The 16,683-nt window shown below is 38.2% G+C and overlaps 1 protein-coding gene across 5 annotated transcripts in view; it reads left to right on the forward strand.

Moving 5' to 3' along the window:
• POLA1 (DNA polymerase alpha 1, catalytic subunit) overlaps nucleotides 1-16,683 on the forward strand; it is a 286,920-nt gene that overhangs the window by 220,798 nt on the left and 49,439 nt on the right. For 4 of the 5 annotated variants that reach the window (XM_014830262.3, XM_070502286.1, XM_014830263.3 and 1 more), the window contains exon 36: nucleotides 220-316. The exons of the other annotated variant lie outside the window; for it this stretch is intronic. In XM_014830262.3, the coding sequence (XP_014685748.1) occupies nucleotides 220-316 (97 nt within the window). The remainder of the gene's footprint in view (nucleotides 1-219; nucleotides 317-16,683) is intronic. 5 annotated transcript variants of the gene reach the window in all.

Raw genomic sequence — 16,683 nt, forward strand, 5'->3', positions numbered from 1 at the left:
TGGCAAGATTTATTCTGAATTATGAAAGGTATGTGTGCTGTGCTGTATGAGGGGGACAAACCGTTAGTATGATTCTCTCCTTACTCATTCCCCTTCTTTAAAAAAAAAAAAAAAGCTGCTCGATATGGAAGTTGAAATTAGGGAATACACTCTGAGAATGATCTCCATCATTCCCCCCTCCCCAATAGTAGTATTCATTTATTTTCTGTTATATTGCAGTATTCTGACAAGTCCCTGTACACCCAGCTGTGCTTTTACCGGTACATTTTTGATGTGGACTGTGCACTGGAGAAACTTATTACTGATCATGAGAAAGGTACGTTAAAATACTGTAATTACCTTTGAGTTTAAAGTAGAAATTTGCATCATAAAAGCCAGACCTACTGTGTCAGGCTGTTCACGCAGCATCACACCGCTGTCTCAGAGGCAGGCCGTGGGGGCCGTTGTGAGCACAGGCATCCCCTGCATGAGGGGCGGCGGCATAGGAATCCCCAGCTTTGGCCCCACAGCCTGTCGCACATTGTTCTCTATTAAAGCAGGGCTTTGGGGGAGGAACAGTACAAAAAGGACTCTTTAAATGCTATATTTTGAAAATGCTATTTTCTATAGAGTTTAGTAATTGTAATAAAGTAAGCATAGGCAACGTGATCATTGGACCTACAAAAACCAGATATTACTACGAAAAAATAGACCTGGAGTGTGTCTCTGCTGTTCACTAAAAAGCCTAGGTTCATTTTGAAAGAGAGAGGTGGGGTGGAGTTCTTTTATTGACTCCATCCTAAGAGAGGATATAGGCACCTCGGCCCAGATGATCAGGTGCTGCCTCTAACCCTCACGCGAGACTTGCAGGCACTGTGGGGCTTAATGGGTCTGGGGAAAGCTTTGTTACGTAACTTAAAGTATTTGAAAATGTCGTAAGTGCATGGTTTTTTTCCTCCTCCCTGAAAATCACATTGACAACTTTTCTATTACCTCTAAAAAATAAAAAAGGCAAGTTTACACGTTTTCCTTACTAGTTACATACAGAGTGTTTATATTGTTTGTCAGTGAATATCAATTCAACATTTTGTTGGTTGGTGTTAGGGTTGGAGGTAACCTCAAGGGCATATAGAAAGGTAAAAATATTGCTGGATTTTCTCACATAAGAATCCCCATGCTGCCCTTGATTTGATCTTAACTGTTTTCAGTTCTAGTCATAACTGACATCAGTTTTTCCATCCACGAGATAGGCTAGAAATTATAAAGAAAAAAATGCCTTGACTTATTTGGTTTTGATGTCCTTGGATATAAAACACTTAAAGCTGATGGAGGAGTTGGTTTGGATATTAGTATCTTGTCTTTAGATGTTCAACAAGAACTTGGTCTATCTCCACAGCATATTTTCAGTGAATTAGTAAAATTTGTATAGAAAAAAAAAAATTCCTTCTGCCCATTAATAACTAGGTTTTTGAACTTCCATTTGTAGCTGGATATAAAGCCCATATTTACTTGCAGCATCATTAATAGCTGTTTCTCTTTCACTCGCAAGGACCTTTCCTTAAAGGTATTCTGAGCGGTCAGGATTAAGTATTCTCTGATGAGTACACTGTCTGTCTCTGTCAGCTTTCTTACCTCTTTCTGCTAATTGGTATATTAGAACTTGCTCTCCCTTTACTTCTTTCTGAATCTAACCATCCCAGATTGTTCCATAGATGTTCTTAAACTCCAAAAGGATAGATTCCTCTTCCAGGCATCTCTAAAATTCTTACCTGAGAAGCTGAATCAGTCATTCATGATCAGCAATTTTCAAAAGTCCGATGACCCTTGGGGACATATAGGAGTGATCTGGAAAGTCACTGGAGACTCAGCCCAGCTTTGTAGAGAACATTGAGGAGTGTACACTGCTCTCCTGAGACATGAGGGAATAGAGTAACCTCTTGGAAGCTCCTTGCTTGGCAAAAGGGGAGAAGTGTTGGCATAATCTGTACAGTCACACTATTTACTATAGTTTCATTTCACACGTTTAAGAATTAGAACGCTTTTTTTGTCATTTGCTTCTAATAAATAGACCATCCAGGAATTCAGGGCCAAAATGTCACTAAGCGAATTATTGATGGATTCCTTTACATGTCAGAAGTCTAAAGAAAATAAAGCAAGAGAAGGATATGAAATGTGTGTCTGACAGAAGGAACTTCATGAAATGTTCCAAGTCTTTTATTTATGGAATTTTAATTATTGAAAGTATTTTTCCTTTGAGCTTCCTTCTGCTTATTTATTATTCCTAACTTTAGGCTTAGGAATGAGTGAATTATCTAAAATTTACTTGCTCAGAGTGTTTTCAGATCATTCAGTAATGCCAAGTGGTGTTAGAGTATTTGTTAGTGGTGGGGTATAAACCAAAACTCTTGTCATGCTGCCCGTGGTCCAAGAGCAGAGGTTTCCTAACAAGCGACATTTGGTAAGTCACCTGGGAGCATATAAAAAACCAAATCCATGGATCCTGCGCCCAGAGGTTCTAATTCAGAAGGTATGAGGTAGAGTTTCAGAAGCTCTGCTTTTTAGAAAAAGTCCCTGCAGATAACTCTCACGTGCAGCCAAGTTTGAGAACCTCTTGTCCTGGGCACTGTGTAAAAGAGAGTTGAATACAGATTGTAGTCTATAAGGAACAATTGGAGAACAAGAATATTCTTATAGTCCATAGGGGAACGATTATAGAGGAAAATTCCATAAATGTAAATCAATGTAACATATAGAAAATTCACTTCTCACTCTGTAAGTTGGAGTGAAATACTCTCTTTTGATTTGCTGTTCAAGGAAGACTTTGTATAAAAATGAATTGAAAATCTGTAGGATCCAGAGGGCAGATGTATTTATTCCGTTTGGACTAAGGCCAGAACAGCAATAGACGTTAGCATCAAAAGTCTTGTGAAAAATGACAGTCGTTACACACAGTTATATTATTGAGAATGGAATCTAAGTAGCGTCTGTCAACAAGTGCCCTGGAACTGGCGTGTGAAGTATTTGCTGTAGATTCTCCTTTACTGTCAGTACCTAGCAACATTTCCTTTGCTGAGGTTATTTTACCATTTCCATTATGAAGCCCATATTTTAAGGGTTGTAACTGGATGGTGGTTTTAATTTTTGTTTGAAACTTGGCAATTTACTTGGAAAAAACACGTACAAATTATTTGAAAGTGGTTTATTTATTTTTATGGTGAAAAGTAGCTCTCGTCAAAGATTTTTCCTGTGCTTTGCTTTCAAACGAAGGTTTACAGGCCATTAGTCCATAATGTGAATTAACCCCATTTGGTATTTTTCCCTTTCCTTTAAAATGGTAAAGGAACTGTTACTCACTTTGGTGAAGTGTTTACTGTGTATTCACTCTAACCGCATAACATTTTAAAAATCTTATTTCTGTGGGACTTCGGCATTATTATTATAACTGCTCCAGAATGTGCACAGATGGCATAATAGATCCAAAGGAAGTTTTAGAGGAACATAGTGGCAGTATATGAAGTAAAAATCCATTTACACGATGGCAGCACATAATTTAACTGCCTCATCCCGTGGGGCCTTGGCCTGAGCAGGGATAAGTGATCAGTTCAAATCTTTGCCCAATTGTCTAAATTAAGTCTGCTTAAAAATGCAGGAGGAAAAAGAGTCTCTTAACTTTTCTCAATCAAGCCTTTTTGTTTGTTCGTTTGACAGCACTAAAAACAATACTTACGTATTTCCTATTCTGCGTTGAGTGCCATCCCAGATGTAAGAGAAACAAAGATGGCCAATGCTCCCTGCCCTGAAAGAGCTCAGAGTCCTTTGGAGACAGACAGACTCAGCAGCAGCTAAGTGTGATGAACCACTGTCTGGTCAAATTGTTTTGGAAGCAAGGAAAAGGAGCCACTAACTGTCCTTTTTTTTTGATAAACTTTAGAGCATTTTTAGGTTGACAGCAAAATTGAGAGGAAGGTACAGTTTTCCCATATGCCCCCTGCCCCCCCACATGCACAGTCTTCCCTGCCAGAGTAAGACATTTCTTACAACTGATGAACCTACATTGATGCGTCTTTATCACCCACAGTCCATAGTTTACCTTAGGGTTGGACATTCTGTGGGTTTGGACAAATGTGTAAGTAGTTTCACTGCCCTAAAAATCATCTGTGTTCCCCCTACTTATCTCTCCCTGCCCCCAACCCCTGGCAACCACTGATCTTTATACTATCTCCATAGTTTTGCCTTTTCCAAAATGTCATATGGTTGGAATCATACAGTATGCAACAATTTCACATTGGCTTCTTTCACTTGGTAAGATGCATTTTAAGTTTCCTCCGTGTCTTTTTATGGCTTGATAGCTCATTTCTTTTTAGTGCTGAATAATATTCTATTGTCCAGATGTACCGCAGTTTATTTATCCATTCGTCTACTGAAGGACGTCTTGGTTGCTTCCAAGTTTTGGCAGTTATGACTAAAGCTGCTGTAAACATCCATGTGCAAGTCTTTCTATGGACATAAGTTTTCAACTCCTTTGGATACATACCAAGGAGCACGATTGCTGGATGGTATGGTAAGAGCATGTTTAGTTCTGTAAGAAACTGCCAAACTGGAAGCAAAGAAGCTATAACCATTTTGCATTCCCACTAGCAGCGAAGGAGAGTTCCTATTGCTCCACATCCTCACCAGCATTTGGTGTTGTCAATGTCCCGGATTTTGAACAATCTAGTAGGTGTGGTAGTATCTCATTCTTGTTTTAACTTGCATTTCCCTGATGACATGTGATGTGGAGCACCTTTTCATATGCTTATTTTCCATTTGTATGTCTTTGGTGAAGTGCCTTTGGCCCATTTTTAAATCAGGTTGTTTGTTTTCCTATTGTTGCATTTTAAGAGTTCTTTGCATCTTTTGGTTAACAGTCCTTTATCAGATGTGTCCTTTGCAAATATCTTCTCCCAGTCTTTGGCTTGTCTTTTCATTCTTTTGAACACTAATTGCCTTTTCACTTTAGTGTTTGATCTTTATTCCTTAAAAAAAAGAAAACACTTTTTTTCTGTTTCTGTTCTCTCTTACCAGATGCTTATCTCCTCTTAGTCTGTGTCAGCTACTCGTAGTAGGATGGTATGTTAGTCTGCTATGCCTGCCATAACAAAGTAGCACAGTCTGGATGGCTTAAACAACGGAAATGTATTTCCTCACAGTGCTGGAGGCTGGAAGACTGAGATCAAGTATCGGCAGGGTTTGTTTCTTCTGAGGCCTCTCTCCTTGGGTTGAAGAAGGCCATTTTCTCCCTGTCCTCATGTGGTCTTTCCTCTCTACCGTCTGTGTCTGTGTCCTAATCTTTTCTTCTTGTAAGCTCACCAGTCTTATTGGATTAGGGCCCACCCTGATGGCCTCATTTTAACTTAATCATCTTTTTAAAGGACCTGTCTCCAAATACAGTCACAGTCTGAGGTACTGGGAGTTAGGGCTTTAACCTCCCTTCAATGTGAATTTTGAGGGGACACAATTCAGCCCATAACGGATCGTCTTCTTGGTGAGTTTTTCTATAAACCCCTGTGAGTATGTTGCATTTGTCTTTGCCAGAATTGAAACGCTAGGATTTAGGAATCTGCATTAAAGAAAGGAATTGGAGCTAAAGCATAAAGGTTAGCAAAAAGATGGCAATTTAACCTTGGCCTTATGAAAACCGTTTGTTAGGAAACCCAGTTTCCTAACAGTGTCTCTTTAGGCCTAGAAGGACTATTCTTCAGATCACCCCTGTCTTTTGCAAAGGGATATGGGCAGCCTGGAGTGCCACAACCTGCTGAGCAGTGCTTGTCAAGGTTGCTCTGTCCCTTGCGCCTCCCAGCCGGGTGAAATCAATCTCACAGTCACTTCCCCTCTTGAGCTTTGTCCTCACCTGCTTGCTTTACCCATTTTTTCTTAAACTTTTCTGTTTCTTGTTATTGTTGCTTTTCTTCTGTCTTTCCTTTTTAGGTGCCTAATGGTAACATCTGTCGGCATTTGTTGTTTCTGTTATTGTCACCCAGGACTAGGCTGTCCCTTTCTAAAGTACTTTGTAGTTTCCAGTTATCCTTTCAGATGTCTAACACAGTCCTCACAACAGCCCTGTGAGGCAGCAGTGGATTGTACCCCATTGTATTGATGAATAAAGTGAGTTATGTAATATAAGCTTCCTTCCTTTGCTTTCCCATAGCACCCTGTGAGTGCCCTTGTCATAGGATTTGTCCTCGGTTGTTTTGTTTGACTTTTTCTTCCACTGAGTTCATTGAGGCAGAGGGTTGTATCTTGTTTATCTGCACTTTGCCCTTTGGAGCCAGCTCACTAAATTTTTGTTGAATGAATTCTTAGTAGAAAATAAGGCCATACAAGCAATTTGAAGAATTTTGGAGGAATTAGTCTTAGGAAACAGTTCTGTCCATGAATGGAAGGCAATGTGCAATAAAATTCTAGAAGTTCCTGTATTGCTTGGCTTGACTCCGGTGTGCCATAAATTAATGTCACTGACGTTCCTGGACATTTTCAGACTTAATATCTGTTTCAACTCTTTGCGAGTGATACTGAAGACAAGTAATGTTGTAGCCTGATGCCAAATTTGAATTGAATCTAAAGAATGTCGTCGCTGAACTAGTGAGTGAGCCAAGCCGGCTGCCCCTCACCCACACTGTCACAGGGTCCTTTTCTCTGCTCACCATCAGCTTAAATAGTTACACTCAAGGGATTGCCCCGTGGCCGAGTGGTTAAGTTTGCAAACTCCACTTCGGTGGCCCAGGGTTTCGCTGGTTCAGATCCTGGGTGCAGACATGGCAGTATCTCACATAGCACAACCAGAAGGACCTACAACTAGAATATGCAACTATGTACTGGGGGGCTTTGGGGAGGAGAAGAAGAAGAAGAAGAAAAAAAAAAAAGATTGGCAACAGATGTTAACTCAGGTGCCAATCTTTTAAAAAAAAATGGTAGAGAAAGAAAATTTACATTCATGAAGTGGCAGTAATTGTATTGCTTCAGGGGAAATGGGGACCCAAATGAGAGGCAACAGTACTGAAAAGTGAAGGAATTTTAAAAAGTGATGGGTTTTTTAAGCCAGAAAATAAGAGTTTTATGAAAGAAATTATATGCTTTAGTGTATATGGGAATTTGGAGATTTCTGAGGGTCTCAAGACAGGTCTCTTTTCAGTGTTAAGGATTTCTACTATATTTCCTGAACTGCTAAAGCGAAAGCCAGGAGAGTTTTATCATTGCTAGAAGTGCTGAAATAAAAGTAGCAGTGAACCCCTGGAGTTCTCTCAAAGCCAGTTGACATTCTGAGAATTTACTTTGTTAGATCCTCACTTGGCATTAAAAAGAAGCCTATGTCAGAGAGACCCTGTGTGGTCCAGTTCTTACATCACTTTTTAAGCCAATGGGTTATTCTACTGAAAAAATTGTTGTTGAATTTTAGAAATGAGCCTTTTCTCTGTTTCTAATAACAGGTAAAGCACACATAAAACAATTCACACCTACCAAATACATATAAAAGTAAAGGTAGAAATTCACTTAAGCACTGATTCACTCTTCTTAAAATTATATTTTTTATAATTGTGAAAAGCAATTTTCTTTATAAAAATAGATTTTTAAATGGGTAACTTACACTCCATTTTCCTTTTGTTTTCTTACAAATAAAAAATGATCTGAGGTGGTTTTGTTTTTGACTACTCTTTTGATTAGTTTAAGTGACTTTTTATCGTGGGGGACTCTAACATGGCAGTTCAGAACATAGTTAGCTATCTCTTCCTGATTAGGAAGTGACTGTAAAAACACATAAAGAATTTTGATAATAGAAAAGTGGCTCGTATAATTCTGCACTTCTAGGGGGCTTTGTTGTCATTATTAGGTATTACATATAGTTTTAATCTTTAATGACTTAGGGAAGTACTAACAATATAATGGTAAAGTCCAAAACTAAGCAACCATTATGATTCTAATTTATAGTTTATATGTAAGGTGGAAAATGAGTAAGAAACACTAGAATTGTTTACAGTTGTTATCTCTGGGTGGATTATAGGTAATTTTTATTTTCTCCTTTATACTTGTATGTACTCTCTAAGTTATCATCTGGGCATGTACTGCTTTTATAACAAGAAATTATAAGCACTGAAATATTACAAAGAAATAATCAGATAATTTAGTGGTTGAGAGAGAAAATAACATACAGATGAACACAAACCAGCTTTTTTCTCCATCCATTTTTTTTTTCCAAGTCAAACCTCAGACCTTGTTACTCAAAGTGTGGTCAGTACACCAGCAGTATAGGCATCACCTGGGAACTTGTTAGAAATGCAAAATATCAGGCCCTCCCCAGACATACTGCATCAGCATCTACATTTTAACAAGATCCCCAGGTGATTCGTAGGCACATGAAAGTTTGAGAAGCACTGATCTAAGACATTCTTTCCTCTTAATAACTAAAGCCTACTCCCATTTTATTCATCATTTGATTAGGGCCATCCTTTTGGCAAAACTCTAAAATGACAAATGTGGAGACTACAGAGGGCTCACACAGGTTGAAGGTAGAATTGGTATGACAGCTTGGTCTTTTGAAATAAATTCTGGAATTAAGCCTAAAAGTGTAGTGGCCTGACAAGGGCTAGGAGAGGAGCTAAAAGGCAAGAAAGCATGAATTCTTCCACTTTGTTTCTTCTTAACTAGAAGGAACAAGGAGAAGTAAATTAGGGTTTCAAAATGGCTTTCAACTTCTCAAGATTAGTGGCTTCTAAAAGAGCTGGAATGTAGTTCTACGCTCGCTTCATGTAAGGGCCACTCTATATGTGCCCAGAGTAAAGTTTCACCCAGTCATCACGTTCTGGGCCTCAGGACAACATTGATTTAGCACATTTGTAAAGACTTCAAACATTGAACTAGAATTTTTTTTGAAGGGAAAACAAGATTCTGTGTCTTATATTTTGCTACTAAAAAGTTTACTTGGGAATTTACTTTTCCTGCTGTTGCTCACTTTTCTGTTCTATTTTCATGCTAAGTACAAAAATGACAAAGTTGATACTTTTCAACGGCAGCTGGAGCCCCTTCATACTGCTTGTTTTTCTCTCTGTATACAGCCAGTTTTGTTTTTGTTTTAGTTTTTAACTAAAGATGACTTTACAGTGTGATGGAAGAGAAACCACATGTTCTGGGAAATTGTCACTGTAGCTGCTTTGCCCATAGTGGAAGTGTCTTGTCTTTGTACAATTTCTGTGATCCTCTTTAGGAGAGCTAAAGCAGTATATGAAAGTTGCCATATATTCGAGTAATAATGTGCCTTTTCTTTAAGCCCATTTCTGTAAATATTCACTCAACTTTTGCACTTTTGTGTCCAAATGGACTTACAGGCATGGTATGGTAACAGATGTATTATTAGTTTTATAAAATCCTTTCTATTACACTTTTCAGTGGGCAGGTTCCTTGTCCCTTTTGTAGTGACAAGTACAGCAACACAAATGAGAACACTGATGTTGCAGTATCTAGGTGATAATGCTGTGGTTGATGGTCTTCATTTGCAAAACACGTTGTCACTTTTTGAGTGTTGAGAGTAGGAAATACCTGATAAGATTTTTTTCAGGTGCTTTTAAAAAATATACTTCTATCACCAATGAAGAAAAAAATATTAAACAATTTTCAAGCAGTTAGACCATAATATGAGCTAATCACTTTATTTGGAAGAAAAGTATTTTTAAACAGTTGAGCTAGTGAATTTACTTTTAAAATGTATTGTGCTTACACAGTAGATGGTTTTATTTCCATGATGTTTTTTACTACATAATTATACATCTTAATTACGTAATTACTATCATAATTATTATGTAATTGCATGTACTTCCACTAATTACAAAATCAGGAAGTGTAATTATCTAGTAAAAACTTTATGAAATTTCATGCACTAAAAATTACTTAAAAGGCTATTCCAATGGTCTACTGGAAGGCTTTCCATAGTTAGTCTTAGTCCTGACTTTAATTTAGAATTTGAACCCACAGGCCAGGACAAGAAAGACAATTACAGACAGACCAACGCTAAACAGAGTATTGTGATACAGGTAAGATGGCCTCTGTTCCTTATGAGTTAAACCAGGGAGTATTTGAATTTCTTTGGATTTTGGAGTTGTGGTAAGAATAATGTCTTATGTTTGAAGTAGGTATCACAAAAACTATCAATGGAAAGGGCAGTTCTTTCTTAGGAAAGAATTGATTAATAGAATTGGCAATCAAGGCATTTGGGTTACAAAACAGCCAGACCTTCTATAATTCTATAATGTGAATGGCTTATTTAACTATCTCTGCCCTTAAAAGCAAAATAATAATAATTAAAATTCTGTTTTCTTCATTTGAAGAGAGCTTCTCTTCCCCCCACCCCCGTTTGTGTTTGTATAAACTAAGATAGGAGCAAACATATCAAAAGAGCATAATCTTTTTCTACTACTACTTGATGTCAAAAGCAGCATTTGAGATGTAAACATACACACACAAACATGTAACAGCAGACCCCAAATAAAGACAGAAGGTTTAATTCAATAAAGCTATGATGCCTTTACCATTCAAAACGACATACAAATTGCACAGTGAAACAATAGTCATGACAGCAAATTAGATATGACATCTAAATTACACTACAAAGAGAAATCCCAGAACCATTTTTGGTCTGTAGGAGTCTATTTTAGCCCAGGTTTAAAACCCAGTGTAGAGGCTGCTTTATTGTCTAAGTAGGGTAATGTTGTAGAAGATTAATTGGAGGTTGGTTGAATTAATTGCAGATTAATTAGGAGGAAAGGGCTTTATAATACTTATGGTGGAGAGTATCATGATAGAATGTATCATAAGTTTCAGGAATATTAAATTATCGATATTTGTGTAGCATCTATAATAATCTATTAGAACATGACCTAAATAAAGCACTTCGGGTTAGATATAGTTATACTAAATTTTCTTCCCCTCAGAATTAGTGGTTTTTCACTAGAAAAGTACTGAGTCAGCCACTTAAAATGTATGTAACTTCTTTTAAAAATGCAGCCTTAAACATTAAAAGGTCTGTAGTCTTAGAAGCAGATGACATTCCACTTTTTTTCTTAAATCTTTCTAAAGAAGCACTCTTTGTGGTTTTATCAGTTATTGACTTTTTGATGCCAGCTAAAATTGTAGTAAATATGCCTTTTTAAAAAGCAGTCAGTGAAAGATACAAAAACACCAGCCCCACTTGTTTCAAGCAAATTAGAGGATTTATAGTCATCCAGAATTGTTTCTTGCTCTCAGAGATATTTGGAATTTAAACAGGTTTAGTCTGACTCTGGTATTTTTCTCTAGTAGTTTGGGATTATTTTTAAATTGCGTATTCTTTTCCTCTTGGGAATCTTTGCTCATTTACTTAGCCCAGAATTTAATGTCTCCATCATTTATTTACCTTAACTCTGTTGTGCTAACATTTCTTCTCAGAAGTGTTCACACTCCCTCCATGAGACAGCACTTGCCTCTTGTGCATCTTCTTAATCTTTTGGGTTTTTTTGTTTTTTACCAATTGCATGTACCATGGCAGACTAGCCTTGAATGGTTAAAAGTTAAGTGTCTTTGCTTAGTCCTTGCCTTTCCAATTACAGTGCAGATTTAATTTTTGAACTGACATTGTTTAAATAGACTGAGTTTTTTTGTTTCTTTTTGCTTTGCTTTCTTGCTTTTCTTACAAGTTGGCATATGTTTTCATTATCCTCTGTGATTCTTTAAATTTTTCATAATTATCTTCAACCTAACTTTTGAAGTAATTATGTCCTTGTTGTCTCCAGTTACCCGGTAGCCCCAGGTCCAGGTATTGATCTGCACATGATTCGTCAGTGCCCATTTATGATTTTATGCCCTACTATCATGTCCATGTAACAGATGCTACCCCTCATACACAAAGAAAACCCATCATCAATTTGACTCATTCTTAGAGTAGTTCTTCCTATAGTTGTCATGAATTTATTCAAGTCCATCAGCATTCTCTCTCACCTTGTGGCCAACAGAACGGTAACTAGATGGAATTAGTAGCCTGTCATTGAGCTCAATTGAATTAATGTTGATTGCATTCTCTCCATGTAAAGGCCCTGGGAAACCTTTCTCTCCTTAGTCTCTGAGCCCTGCTAGCCTTAGCACTATCCCTTAGAGCTTCAGGCTTAAACCAGCTGTGCTCTCAAAAAGATAGGTTTGCCAGCTAATTTTAGACACTGAGGTACTTTTCTTGTTTTAAGAAAGTATCGTAAAACCAAACTCACAAATAAGATGACAAAATCAGGTCTATGTATAAGTCTGGTTTTCTCTTTCTCCCCTTTTCACACCCCACCCCCGCCAAATGCATTCAGTGAGTGTTTCTTGAGCCTCTGCCTTGTGTGATATGTAAAGGGCACAAGTATAAGCAAAACTTGGTTCCTGCTTTAGAGGTAATAATACTTCTGCTCATTTTTTCATTCATGCCTTCACCCTCTAAGCACCTATTTTTTATAGGGCTTTACTTTTTATGGAGACTATTCACACCCATTATCTTTTACTTTTCCCCTTTGATAGGGGGAGTTGACATTTTTCAGATGAAGAAACAACCTCAAAGAGATGAAATGACCCTCCTGAGGCAGCAAAGCTGGGGAATGTGAGAGCCCAGCGTTCTTTCTGCTGTGTCACAGCTGCCCTGCTCCTTAATCTAGTAGGGAAATTTCAACTTGAAGGCAAATAACCCTAATACGAGGGAATGTATGAAGTGCTTCGGGATCTCTGCATAGAGCTCAGGGAAGGATTCCTGGTGGGGGTGGAATCTGAGTTGGGCCTTGAACACTGGAGGAGATTTTAATAGGCACAGTTACAGTCATGTAGTTTGCGATGAAGTTTTTTCTTTCTCACTATTCTGTAAGTGCTCTATTGCTCATCTAGCTTTTGTAAATCAAAGAACCTCATCTGACAAATGCATGATGATTTTAAAACATATCTGAATTGGAGGTTTAGTCAAAAAGTGCTTGTTAAGAGGCTGCTTTATGCAAAGCTTTAAACCCAAGACTGGAAGCTGGAAGGCTGTTGTCTCTTCACTCCCCACTGTAACCAGTGGTGGTACTTTGAAAGAAGTTGACTCCATCTGGCAGGATACATCTGTCAGAAGTGTATCAAAATGTTTTCCTATCTTAAATAATTTAACTCAGAATATAATAATGTAAGTATTTTGACATGAAAATGTTACGTACTGTGATATATCCACTTATCTTAAAACAGACGTCTTTAACTTTAAAAGAAGTATGGTAAGACAAAACAAAACAGAAATAGGAATTAAAAGAGATGAATGATGGACTGAACTAGTTTTATTTAGAAGATAAAAAAGTCCTGTTAGCATTAGGACCATAGAATGTAAAAATGTTTTACTTGAAGCATGATTAATTTTTTTTTTTACTATCATTATGTTGAAAGTTTAGACACATGCAGGACCTGTTTATGAAGTAAATGTTTGCTGCTCAAATAATTCCTATGTTTTATTGGTATATTATATATTGCCTTGCCAAAAAAAAATGTAGTGCTGAAAAGTCAGTAAAATCCAAGATAAAAGAGAGGCTCTGAACCTGCACCTGTCTTCAGGAAATTATTCAACCGAGCGCACTCTGGTCTCTCTTAGTAAAGGCTTTATCACTTTTAACAAATGTGCCACAGTAAATTTATTAGTATGCTACAAAGAAAATTTCAAAATAATTAAGACTAAACTACACTTGTCAAAATAAATGAATGAAATACAATTTTGAATCATCTTTCTTCACTTATTGCTCATTTGCATAATTCAGTAACTTACACAGGAGTCTTTCAGTCATTGGTGTGAATTAGCAAGGTTCTGCTTTTCCTTGTAGTACGGGCGGGAATTATGCTACCGTGTAATTAGCTATTCCAGACATGGACTAACGGGAAATACCAAAGGGCACAGCAAAATCTAAAGAGACAAGGCAGGGAATCTAAAGACAAGAGACAATCAAAGACACCCAACAAACTCAAGCTGGTAGACCACAGGGAATTTTGAATGAAGCCTCTTAATTTATTTTGAGAATAAGAAATCAGTAGTATGAGAGAAATCTCAACAAGATTAGCTGACTAAGCCTACTTAAAAAAAATATCTCTATAGTGCATGGTGCGCCAGGTTAACCACTCCTGTTTGTTAGTCTGTATACAGCTCAACAAATAGCCGGCAAAGCCTTTCATGGGTATATAGTGGCTTTCCATTGAGGTTTTCACTCTTTGAAGGAGGTCGTTTATACCAATGAGATCTGTAGATGCAAATTGCTTTCCCTATATGTGAGGGGTCATTCCTTTCACAGCAGACTTGCTCATCTCTTTTATAGAGGTTTTGTTATTTTTCTGCGGCTCCCAAAGGAATGATGGGAATCGCGCCGCCCACCCGCCTCTGCCCCCCTTCTCCCCCAACCCCCGAGCTCCCCATCTAACTTAGCATCCAGATCTTTTCCCTCCAGTTCTGTGAAACTTTTGTGTGCTGATCTTTGGGAACAAAACAAGCTGTTGGCAGCAGCCTTTAGCCCTGAATCAGGAAACTTTTTTCTTCTTTCAACCTGAAATATCATCTCTTTAGATTTGCCTCTCTTTCTCACCTAATTCTAAGGAAATCTTTCTCATTGCAGCAGTGTCACTGTAACATGCTAGGGCATGTGGGAAATTCTTTGAAGCAATGTCTGAAAATGTCATTTTTAGTTTGGCTCCCAAGTGATGTAAGCTCATAGGAACTGGAGGAACAGAGAAATGAAGGGACTGATTTAAGGGTTAGCTATGAAAACCTAACTTCTGATCCCATTACTGAAGTGGAGGGAAAGATATTTGTCTTTTGCCCAAGCTTTTGAAGAATCATATAAACATTCTTAGGTTTTAGCCTGCAGTGTTCAGGAAGAAGGGGTGTCAGCCACACTATGTGAGCACTCTGTAAATATCAGTTGTTTTGTTCCTTCTAAGCATTTGTTGAGCACCAAGGGCACTGACCTGGGCTCCTGAAAGGCAGTATAGGGTAGTGGTTAAAAGCCTGCACTCTGGAGCCAGAATGGCCGCTTCACATTTTAGCTTTCCGCCTCTTGCTAGATAAGTAACCCTGGGGTGTGTGACTTACCCCCACGCTGCCTCATCTGTACAGCTGGAATGAGAATAGTGCCTGCCTCATAGAATTCTAAACTAAACAGGATAATATGGAAGCAAGGTGACGTGTAAAATGCCTAGAACAGTGCCTGGCACAGAGTAAGCATGCAATAAATGTCAGTTGGTTTTATTACTTTTGAGAGTAACACTTTATCCAAACCCCATTATAGTACATAGTATTATACTTACTGTATCTGAATTGGTTTCTCTTTTGTTCATATTCCTTTTGTTCATATTTGTACCCCCAGCCTCTAGCACAATACCAGACATGTTTTAAATGATTGGTTCTTATTTACTGAATGGTTACAGTATGAGAAAGGCATGGTCCATGCCCTTGAGGAGCTTGAAATCGATCTTGATAGCTGCTTTTTAGTTTTCTTATTTATCAAAATAGCATGCATGTCAGAAGTATATTAGAAAAGATGAATTCTCATTATCAGTACTAATGGAAGGGGTTGAAACACAAATAATCCACAAATCATGTCCGTTTTGTTTACATATCTTCCTTTGGTATGTGTTTCATTAATATTAAGCAATCAGTAATAACTGTTGGCTCTTTTCTAGGGAGAGTAAAAGATTGTTATATTTGTGTGCAGGAAGTCAGCGAAACCAAGTTACCAGATCATGTACCTTTCAGCAGATTATTTCTTAAGTGTATCTTTTACACTTGTTAAAATGAGAGGTAGCCCGCTGCCACCGCCAGATATCTGATTCAGTAGGTCTGGGATAGGGCCCTGGAGGCTGTGTGTTTTAAAAAGCTCTGCGTGTGATTCCAGTGCACGCCCACAGTGTTGAGAATCTTGAAGTTAGTGAAACTCTTCAAACTTTAACATTGCTTCTTGTCAAATATGCATTAAGTTTGACTTTGATATAGAAAGGGAGATTGAGTAGCATCTAGATAACGATTTAAGTAGACAGTAAAAAGGAGAATGAAGTCAAACACATGAATTATTTCCTAGATGAAGGAATCATTTATGATGCTGTATGAGCTAATGTAGCATCCAAGAATAAAGTGAAGGAAAAAATGGGCTGGGGAAAAGTAAGCAAAAATAAACTGTTTTCTGGTAATGAGCAAATGGAAGATGAAATAAATGCAATTCAACAAAATTGGCTATAAAGCACTTGTTATTTTCCCCATTAACTTAACATCATAAAAGTGGGAAAGGGCTGCTGCAGAGGGTGGAGAATCCTTGAGGAGGCTGGATGGGTAACTAGGAAGGTATTGAGGTAGAGGCTAACCCAACCCTGGCATTTAGGCACCTCTAGTTTGGCTTTCTAGGGTCTTTGCCACCTCCTGTCCTCTCCTGCTTACCTCAGAGCCCTGCCAGCTGGGTCTGGGTAGAATAGCTTTCTGCAGTTTCCTATTGTTGCTTGTCGCCCAGGGGGTCTGGGACAGTCTAGTAGTCTGGGCATTGTGGTCGTAGCTTGGGCGTACCTTGGTTCTCCAGGCAGGAGAAATAGGTTGGCTGGCCTCACTTCCCAGTGTTGGGGTCTTGGAGCTGGAAAAGAGTCCGATCAGCCTTGTTTCTGGCTGTTGGGTTTCAGATCACCCCCTTTTGC

The sequence above is a fragment of the Equus asinus genome, chromosome X, assembly GCF_041296235.1.
Source record: "Equus asinus isolate D_3611 breed Donkey chromosome X, EquAss-T2T_v2, whole genome shotgun sequence".
Taxonomy (NCBI): Eukaryota; Metazoa; Chordata; class Mammalia; order Perissodactyla; family Equidae; genus Equus; species Equus asinus.